This window comes from Mesitornis unicolor, unplaced genomic scaffold, assembly GCF_000695765.1.
Source record: "Mesitornis unicolor isolate BGI_N332 unplaced genomic scaffold, ASM69576v1 scaffold21612, whole genome shotgun sequence".
NCBI classification, from domain to species: Eukaryota; Metazoa; Chordata; class Aves; order Mesitornithiformes; family Mesitornithidae; genus Mesitornis; species Mesitornis unicolor.
The window spans coordinates 9273-19961 of record NW_010167413.1 but is presented as its reverse complement, the minus strand read 5'-3'; the positions used below and the strand labels follow the sequence as shown (position 1 = coordinate 19961).

The following is a 10689-nucleotide window of genomic DNA, read 5'->3' as shown; positions in this document are numbered from 1 at the left end:
GCAGGACAGAACACAATCTGAGGATGGTATTGCTAGATCTTTTCAGTTCCATTTTTGGGAAGGATTTAATCAAAAAGGAGTTAACTTACAGGATCAGTATAGTGAGTCAGTACATTACACTATTCACTTAGGAACAATAAGTCCACACTAACAGCCTAATTTTGCCAACATACTGATATTTTCTCTTTAAAACACTCCCTCAGTGCAAAAAGGAAGGACTCTGTGTAGCCAGACACTGGGGCTAAACTTTCCCCACAAAAAAAAAACACCACCACCACCAACAACAACAACAAAACCAAAACCAACAACAACCACACAGAAGCATGGAGCAGCATTGTGCTTTCCACATTATTCACTTTCTTCAGCTTCTGTGAATACTATTTTAATTTAAAAACTGATTCTGAAAATACTCTTAGATGCAGTACGGTGCAGAACATAGCCTGTAGTACTCCCTTAATCCATAAATAGCAAATGTATAATGTACAGAAATCCAGTGACTTTGATAAAAAGATGAATGATTTCTCTCTTTTTTTTAACAATTATTTCCTAATGTAAAATTATTGTGGAACACACGTAAAATGTTACCTTCAATTCAAATTGAATGCAAAATAATGTGACTAGGCTCTCTGTTTTCATGTCTCAATTTGTATTCTGCCTGCGGTCACCACAACAGTGACAATCACCTACATGGTCTTGACATTTCCTAGCCTTTTAGCAACAGAATTATAAAACGGGTGGAGGGCGGGGACTCTTTTGTTTTAGCATTTGAATGTTTGGGCTCTACTCAACAAAAGTGACAATATTTACTACATATGGGCAAGTTCACAGTGACCCACTTTCACTCCAGCCCTTTTTGCACTTTGTACTAGGAGTAATGACAGGCAAAGTAACTTGTCCAATTTTAAATTATCATCCCTGAAAGGCAATGTTAACTGTTATGTCACATGAGTTTTATGCAAGGTTTGCTGTACTCATTTGCATCTTCCAAAGCGCATATTACTCATGACTTCAGTACAGGTTTGTCAGTTGTCCACCTGACCTTACTAAATATATGCCAGCTACACTCAGATGAAGTAGAAGTAGCATGAAAACTTTGTCAGAGTGGAGGAAAAAGACAGTGAGTGATTCATACCTATTGTTTAGAATCCATACCATGAAGCTTATAAAATCTATTTCAGCCCCAGGCAATATTTTCTTTGTCACTCACTACTGTTAGGGAAGGGAAAAAGAAAGAATTACTGGCTGGAAATAAAGATATTTTTGTTTCCTTTTTTATTTTCCAGAAAATCAAGGCTAACACTTAAGTATAGATCACAAAGCTCATGTCTTTTTCATAGGATTTCCCTCAAGGGATAGGAGCTTGGCTAACCTAATCAAAAGATCAACTTGCAACAGAAAAAATAGAAAAAATTAGAAAGTCTCAAATGCCATTTTCAGAGAGGATTATTTGACATAATAACTTGTTTATATCACATTCTGTCTTTTTAAAGAGAAATATTCAAGTTTTCAGTGTTTCTTAGATGTACATTATCTGTTTTTGCAGTGGAACAGAAAATCATGTTTACACGGTTCTGGAAACTTATTTTTTTTAATTTAGTGGACTATACCTTGGAGTAATTTAGAAAGAGAATATGGATGTTTCCACCAGAGGCTGGTAAAGGAAGACAGAAAAAAAGAGGAACTGGTGTTTCACCAGTATGAATACCAATTTACCATACTTCATTTTTACAATGTAGGAATCTTCCCACACACAAAATTAGCAATTGCATAGTTTTTATATATGAGTCAATTTTACCTACAAAGTTACTCATATGCTGATTCAACGCCCCCTTAAAATCCTGAAGACTATAAGCAGGAGTTTATAGTAGAGCAGTACTACTGCTTTTCAATTCCTTAAGGTATGTATCACACCCTAGATCTCTCACATCCATCCATCTCCACAAGAGGTGGAAGATGTAAGCTACTCCAGAGAAGACCCCACAACCGAGGAGTACTGAATAGAGTTTTCTTTCTTCTTTTTAGTCAGAAATTTTTTTGGTGAAAGGAAAGGAACTTAGGTTTATTGACCTTTTTGCAGGAACCTTTCACATTGTTCTGACGGACAATCACAACAATGTCTTGAGATCATACAAAAAACACTTCTCCTGTCCTAAGTTCTTGGTTCTACTGTTGCACTAACATTTGCATGACTTCCAAATGCCAGTTCAAGGCACTGATAGGTTTTATAATAATGATAATTAAAATAGTTTTTATAAAATCAGAATCATGATGTGAGGGTTATTTTCAGGGCTACCAGCAGTTCTTTCAGCTCACTGCTTTTTCTACCCTAACACTTTATGTACTTATATCTTTTCAAGTTCCTATTCAGTTCTGTTGGTACTGTTGATGTTGGTAAATACTCAATCAGAGAGTCTAGTAAAGTTTTTGTGTTTTGTCCACTTCGATTCATCCTACCTAATTTAGGCTTTTACTAACATGCCTAATTTGTAGCTTTAAATCTCTGTGGTCAGAAGAAAGAGTATTACAGACAATAACTCAGACTTTACTGAATTTAGGGAAGAGGGCTTGCAGTCAGAGCAGATTATTATATATCAAAGTGTGTACATCCTAAAAACCAAATTAGGAAAGAGTAATATTCTTTAAGATAACTTTTAAATTAAAACCTCAAGGAAGTTGTCTGTTAAGTATTAGAGGTAAAAAAATTTTAGATGGTAACAGATTTTTAACATGTTTATTTACTTTTAATGATTGCTTAAACCATTATCAGGACAAAGCAGGTTGCAAGTTCTTGCATCTCCTCTATTCAGTTGTTTAAATATTTAAGCATTATTGCCTTCTCTCCAGCTCAAAGATATGGGTTTCTGGGAATCAGATATCAAAACTTGCTATTCTTTGACTAAATTAAAAACAACAGAAAGCCCAGCAAAAATTTTAAACCTCAGAAGCAATAATGTCACAGCTAATGCTTTCCACACCTTATTTCTTTTCTTTTTCAAATATGGGCTACTTTTCTGTGATTTATGTTTTATATTATGTCAATATTCAATGTTATAATGAAAGCCTACTTTAAGTGTTGTAAATACCTTCTGAGCAGTATAAAATAAGGTTACAGAAAATAGCAAGATTTAGAAAACCCCAAACACAGAAGTGTGAATAAACAAACCCTATGTTTTAAGAAATATGTGCAGCACTTCTAAACATCAGCAGTATCTTTCTTTCAGTTCAAATTGATCTAAGTTCCTCCACCATCGATCTCAGTCAACGATTATTGCAGTTCTATTCTTTTATAACTACTTTTTCCTTTAGTTCATTTAGCCATCAACAAATGGGTGTGTGCATCATGAAAGAAAGAGAAAAGCATATTTTGCGATCAAAGTCCAAACTTACCTGGCAAAACTTTAAGGGGAATTTTAAAAGAAGAGACCAAACACTTAAGGGCTTTGAAGTATGGGAGAAACTGAAATAGAAGTATTGCCAAATTGTATTTCATGCTTTTGGTGCTTAATACAGTATATTCGTTCCCATCAAGAATACCCCTTTGCCACAGGGAACACCTTTGCAACGTGGTACTGCAGAACTGGTAGGGAATGTGCCACGGTTTTTTTTGCAGACTTAACGTGTAAAATATGATTAGTATCCAAACTGATAATTCCATATAAGCAGTGGGGAGCATTTCCAAACACATAATAAACATCGAAAGGGCTGAGTTATACTCCTAGCTTTCTTCCACACTCAGCAGGTTTTAATATCTATGTATTCCCAACACAAATAATTGAAAAATCACGTTTTCACAACTTCTTTATACCAAAAAAAAGCTTCAGTGCAAAGGGTAGAGGCTCTCTACTGTCTTGTACATTGCATTTACATGAGACGTGGTGTGCCCTGTGAATAAACGACGAGATCTATTCAGCTACTTATAATTTTGCTCCTGGCTTTCTAGAGCCAAGATTTCACTACTTCATTTGAATTTTCACCCCTTCTCCTGTCCGCCTGTGTAACCTTAGGCAAGTCACTTTTCCTTTCTGACCACTTCCCTGTTGAATCATCAGCGCACATCACCAACTGGATAATAGGGTCTGTAGGACATGTGCTGTCTCTCACTATCTGTTCTACAGTGCTTGACACTGTGTGACACTCATCACTATAGTGTCACGTTTGTAAAGCTGCATTGCAAGTAAAATGAAAGGAAACTGACTGTCAAGAGATAATAAGCATTGGAGGTTCAATCCTAGTTTGTGTATAAATGGTTGTTGATTCTTTTTTCTTTCCACAGAATATGTGACTAGATGTTACTTCATATACCAATAGGGTTGGTCAAGCATTCAGCTAGCAAAATACCTCAGTGAATCACACATTTCAAAAAGTGGTGTCAAAGCTATAATTTCTATCTGAGCTGTAATTAACCTAAGAATTAAAGCAACAGCATTTTAATGTAAGATAATACAGGCACACAAAGAAGATATTTACATGAATTTTACAACAGAAAGTGTAGACTTTGAGTTGGCACAAACTGATATACCCCCGATCAAAGTCAACAAAGCCACTTTACACAAGTGAAAATATGATCTCAAATGTATATTTTGCAGCCAGGTCTTTCTAGATTTTTTTTAAATGGCAGTCCTAGTGCAATCATAAAAGGTCAACATCGTACTTATTGGTCTTATTTTCCTATGAACCTCTTGGTTTTTTTGGTTCGCCATTTTCTGGGAAACATTCACAAGAGTGCTGTATTGTCCATGACCTTTTTTTCAGAGGAAAAGTTTTCCAGATATAATATGAACAACTTATTATGAAATAATCATCTTCATAGAGAAGGTCAAATTGTGGAATAAATGCAAGTAGGTCTCAGCATGAATAATGGTCGGCTGAATACAGGTCTTTGAATGGAACATTAGTGACATCTCCTGTTAGGGAAAATGGGGCCCTGTGAGAATTACCTCACTTGTGTAGGTCACCTAGATACATTAAAAAGAGACAGAAACACTTTTTTTGAGTTATGTCCTACAAATACTTGGTCGGTGAGGAAAGGGACTAGTCAAATTCCTAGCTCAGCTCTACAAACTCTTTGAGATTTTCTCAGTATAGATATCAGAAATGTGGTCTGAGAACCACCAAAGATCATTTAGGGTTTTTACATCTGAAGAGTATCAAAATACTATCAAAATTGCATTATACCAGAAACCTATTTATATCCAAGAACTAAAACTGAGTCCCTTTCCTTCTTTTTCTTCAGATAAGATTTTTCAGATGAATGAAAAATTTCCTTTGTTATTCTATCATTTCCTATTCACTACTCTGATAAGAAATCTCGTGGCTCTGAGTTGCACAGGGCCAGGATGGGAATATTATTCATCACACATCTTACCTGAGGCAGTCAGAGCACTCCAGGGTGAAGGTAGATATTCTGGTGACCTACCAAACGATGAGCTTTCCTTCAATTCTTGAAATATTTTTGACTTCCTGCCAATGTTTATCCTCTGCTCTTCCGTCTTGTAGTTACATCCTTTCATGCCAGTACATCGAAATTCAGTGTGCTTCAGGTATATATTCTGTGATACGTCTGATATATGTGTGTATTTTCTGTGATATTCTGAGTCTCACCATTTTGGAGAAGAGAGCATTGCTTGGCTCTGAGGTTAGGCTGCAAATCCCACATATTTAAAAGGTCCTCATGATCAGACAAAAGACAGAAATTATAAAAAGACCCATCACATGATAACAAGTATATGCATCTGGAAGCATGAGCTTCCCAGATGCCTATATTAAACCTTTACGTGTTCTCTTATTGGCAGGTTGGTTACTGGAAGGACATGGAGCAGGAAGAAGCAGGAGAAAAAGTCAAAACTGAGGGAAATGAGTCATCCATCCTCCTGACAGGATTAGAAGGAAACACGTTGTATCACCTAACAGTGAGAGCGTACAACGCTGCAGGGTATGGACCACCTAGCACTGTTGTGCGTGTAGCAACCAAGAAGTCCCGTAAGTGATCTCAGCAACTTTGTTGAGGGGGAAGTCAGCGAGTGACCTCTGCCCTCTTGGGTTTTCCTTTAATAAGAGTTTCTTATCATCAGGAATCATGTATAATTTTGAACCATGGCTGTGATATTTAGACATGAATTCATATGACTTTTCCTTTATAACAAAGGTTATCTTCCTAGGAAACGAGGCATCTTTGACAAAGAAGGGAGACAAAAGAGTTCAAGTTCATAAACTCTGTGGAGCTTATGGGCTGGGTTAAGTAAATACATCACAATCCATTAAATGATAATTCTGGTGCAAAACAAAAAACTTTAAAAATTCCAGCTAGATTTGGGAGCCTGCTAACACAACCAGTTGTAACTGCAATGAGAGATCAAAATGCTTTTCTTTAGATTTTAGAGAAATTACTTATAAAATATATTAATGTACATGTTAACTTCTCTTCTCAGCTCCTAGCCAGGCACCGAGCAATATTATGTGGATACAGGATGGTTCTCATGTGTCTCTTGGGTGGGAGCCAGTCAGACCTCTAGAAAATGAATCTGATGTAATGGGATACAAGGTCAGTGCTTACCCTCCCTTGCTCACCTTTCTCTCTTCCAAACAACTACTCCTCTTCTTGTTGGCTTTTTTCCCTTTCTTGCTTTTCTGTGTAAGTAAAGTATGCTATACAGGCTGTCTGCAACCAGTTTTTGACATGAAAAACAATAAATAAAATTAAAAAGAGCAAAATTTCCCAACATTTTTTATGTTGTGATTTTCAACTACTGATTATAAACTAAGTAAGCTCTATGTGAGGGGATCAGTTCATCATATCTGACTCAGAAGTGGCTATTAATAAGACCAGCCTGCAATGAAATTCCTAATAAAACTTAAATTTAACTGTGTTTGCAGTAGGATTTAGAGAAATGCAGAATAAGGCATCTTAAAATGACATTAACATTAATATTTTTATGCAGCAGAAACACAAATACTTCAGTTGGTTTTGTGATCATGTTGGTAATGTTCAACAATCAGTGACAGTAACATCTGGCATTTAAAGTTTTGAGCTTTAAAGAGTAAAATCCAGATTAAATAACAAGTGATAAAAAGCAGTGGAGTTCACTGCAGTCTTTTAAATCAAAGCAGAATGATTTCAATCTTTTTACGGGGGTGGGGGGGAGGTTTCTTTGAAGCATATATATGATCATTTTTATAAAATACAATCTGATATTCCCTCTGATACATCACGAAATATCACCAAGAAAGTGTAAAATGGTTCAAATAAACCAGAAACTGCTTTAACCTTTATCAGAATAGTTGACATTCTGAAAAAGTTGACTTGACTACTTTGGGTTTTTGCACCTCTCTGGCATTTTCACTTTTGTCTGGGAACAGAAACTCTTACACAGAAGTAAGACAGACACGTGCTCACTTGCTTTCCTCCCACAAGCCATAAGCTTGTACTGAGTTTCACAGGAGAGGCAGGGAGAGATCTGATCTATTCTCAATTGACTTAGCCAGCTATGGTAAACACAGTAAGAACACTATTTAAGGCATTTTCTTTACATTTTAAGTTGGGCTCCTGAGCCAAAAATGTGTCTATTTACATGAATTTGGGAATATTGTATTTTGAAGACATTTTGGAGAAAATAATTGTGTAACACCTAACGCTGGAGAGGGCAAATGCTGTATCTTCACTTTAGATCATAATCAATGTCCTTTAAAATTCATTAATTGCTTATATACCACTATGACCACTATCTACTTTATTGACCATAGGTATTATTTAGGCAAGAAGGCCAGAGCAACAGTCAAGTTATAGAAACACAGAAAACCTCTGCAGTGGTGCTTCTTCCTGATGTTGGTGTCTACATCATCGAGGTCTGTGCAGTCAGTGAAGGAGGGGATGGGACTTCAAGTCCCCAGATCAGAGTTCCATCTTTTTCAGGTAAGGTTGCACTTGTATTTGAAAGAATGCTGATTATAGCAATGATCATTTATAGCAATGCTATAAATAATAATAATAATAATTTACTCTATTATTCTATACCCAAAACAAACGTTCTCACAATTCTCCAGCCATTCAATAAAATCCTTAATCAGAGTCTTCAGTTCTATACTGAAACAAAGGTATCTAGCACCATTTGAGATGCCTAAGAGTATCTGAGACATCCATGTGGTGCTGATGAACAAAGCAGAGGTTTTACAGGAAACCTCTCCCTTTCTACTATAACATTTGGAAACCTGATTGAGTCATAGATGTCCACACATGCACTAGGTGTCTCAAATAGATTTATAATCAGCTGAGACCATGGAGCTTAGATAACAATTCAGCTGATCTTCCGAATTTAAATATTCAGGCATAAGCACATAAGGACATTGGAGTGTCCTATGGTATCCCAAATTGTTGCACAAAGCTGCCAGATATCATATGGGACTTGGAGGATACACACATCATTCTGGACCACCAGACAGAGGTGTACTGTCTAACACAGCTCAAATGGCATGCATTTAGGTAGCTGAACCCCGTGTATGTGTCTGCTTTAGAATAAGCTGAATTCCTTTGTAAATTCCATTGAATCCCTTGAATAGATATTATTTTATTCAATTATTTATGTATTACAATATTAATGTATTATCATGCAGTAAATTATGATGGCTGGCTCAGTTTCTGCAATATGTTGAAATAATTTAAAATATCAATATTACACAGGTAAGAAAGCGATGGAAGGATTAGTGGCAAGAACAGCTAGAAAATAACATTTTATTTTGCCTAAATGCAACAAGGCATCTTAATTCTAACTTTCTGCTAACATTTTAAAATTCTGCTAAATAGTGCTTTTTAATCCTGAAAGAGTGCTATCCAAAAGGTGTAAGCCTGAAATTTTAATCTAGACCAAAAATTCAGCTCTAGTGTAGTCACAAACTACAGTGCTATCATCAGAATATGAAAGATACCAACCCTTACTCCATGGAATATTTGTTTCATGTATCTTTTAAGCCATAACTCTACACCACAAAATCATTCATTCCCTCTAACCTGGTATTTATTAATTAGGCTGTGCACAACAGATCAGTTTCACTTAGGACAATTGTGGTCCAAAGAAACCCAGCAAACATCAAGATCAAGGGCTAGCGTTCATTCCTTGTTCCAGGAAGAATAATTGTGATCATGACTGAGGGAGTCTTCTGCAGTCTAATTCTTTTTGAGGTTTAAGGCATAAAACCACACACTTTGTTGGAATTTCCTATTCATTTGCAGACTGAATATGAGGATTCAGCATTTGAGTTGCAGTAGATATCATCATCATAAAATCTCCAATTTCCTTATGTCTGTGTAGGAAGCCTATTTTTATTGCAATTCTCGTAAGGTAATCCATTGCCTAAAAGTTAGGTTTTTGCTGAGCATAATAGAATATGAGTTTGGGCAAAATCTAGTACTAAATGTATGGAGAACTGTTTGCATAATTTGTTCCTTAACTACTTTGCTTTTCATTTCAGGAGGGAAAGTAACAAGTGCTCAATCCACCTTACATGTGTTGTCTACTTCTTCCTCTGTAACATTGCTCTTGGCACTGATGATTCCTTCAACCTCAGGGTGAAGACTGCAGACTTTGTTGTTGTTATTCGTTTGCTTAACTTGATGACACCAAGGGATGGAGTTTTATGTCTGTGGAGAAACTGGAAACCCAAGTTAATGCTTAAAGACCCTTAGAAATACCTGTGGTACGCTTAGAGGAGTGTTGGAGACACAGTCAATAATTCATCAGGTTTTTTCTCTTTTTTTGTAAAAGTCCTCTAGGGAGGGGACGTTCCTTGGCCCAAAAATATGCAGATTGTATGTAATAAACTTTTGTAAGCAAACGAAATCTCTGTCAAACATACTTTACTTTTTTAATATGTTCCATTTTGGTGAACCCAGTCATGTATCATTAGGTGTTTAAATAGTGATAACTGGTACAGTACATCTGTTTTGTTTGGAAAAAAAAAATTAAATATAGAACAAAGTTTGATACAGCTTTGTCAAATATTTTCCTTGCATCCCCTATGGCTAGCTGTTCCTACTGACAAGAGAGAAAAATATAGTTTAGATACACAGCCCACTGCAAAAGTACAGATAATTTGTTCTGAAAATGTATTAATATGTATTTAATTAGCAGAAAGAATTGTCAATAGTAGACAGCACACTCAGAAAGTTGCATAATGGAGCAGAAAAGCCATTTATTTTATTACAAGGTAAATGGAAAATTATTACACACAAACTTAAAAGGAAACAAGTTTGTTTTTTATCAAATATTACATGATTTAATGTCAAAAGAATAAAATATTTATTTTCAATAGTAAATAAATAAATCAATTTCTAATGTATATGAAAATGAAAACTCCACTGGGCTTTTAATCATGTTATATATTAGGCTGATAGGTGGGCAAACAGAGCAATGCAAGGACATAAACCTACTTTTTCCAACAACTTCTCATTTGTAACTTTTTTTCACTGGGTCCATTTTTTAGTAACATTCTGTGCTTTATATATTTGGTAATCAAGTTGAAATACATATGAAAGCATATTATGGAGACAATATTAACATTTTTTGGTATGTAATCATTCACAAATATACTGACTCTGGTAGGATATCTTTCTGGGAACGCTGTGTCTGAAAACAAAATATTTGGATAAGTGCTACTCAGAATCATGCCAGTTATTTAGCTAATTGGCTCTATATCTAT

The 10689-nt window shown here is 35.7% G+C and overlaps 1 protein-coding gene across 1 annotated transcript in view; it reads left to right on the top strand.

The window, feature by feature from the left end:
* LOC104536150 (contactin-5) overlaps positions 1 to 10306 on the top strand; it is a gene marked incomplete at its 5' end in the record, with an annotated part of 38111 nt that extends 27805 nt beyond the window's left edge. The window contains 4 exons of the mRNA XM_010178695.1: positions 5793 to 5979; positions 6429 to 6541; positions 7741 to 7909; positions 9463 to 10306. Coding sequence (XP_010176997.1) covers positions 5793 to 5979; positions 6429 to 6541; positions 7741 to 7909; positions 9463 to 9563 — 570 coding nt within the window. The remainder of the gene's footprint in view (positions 1 to 5792; positions 5980 to 6428; positions 6542 to 7740; positions 7910 to 9462) is intronic.
* Between the last annotated feature and the right edge of the window lie 383 nt (positions 10307 to 10689).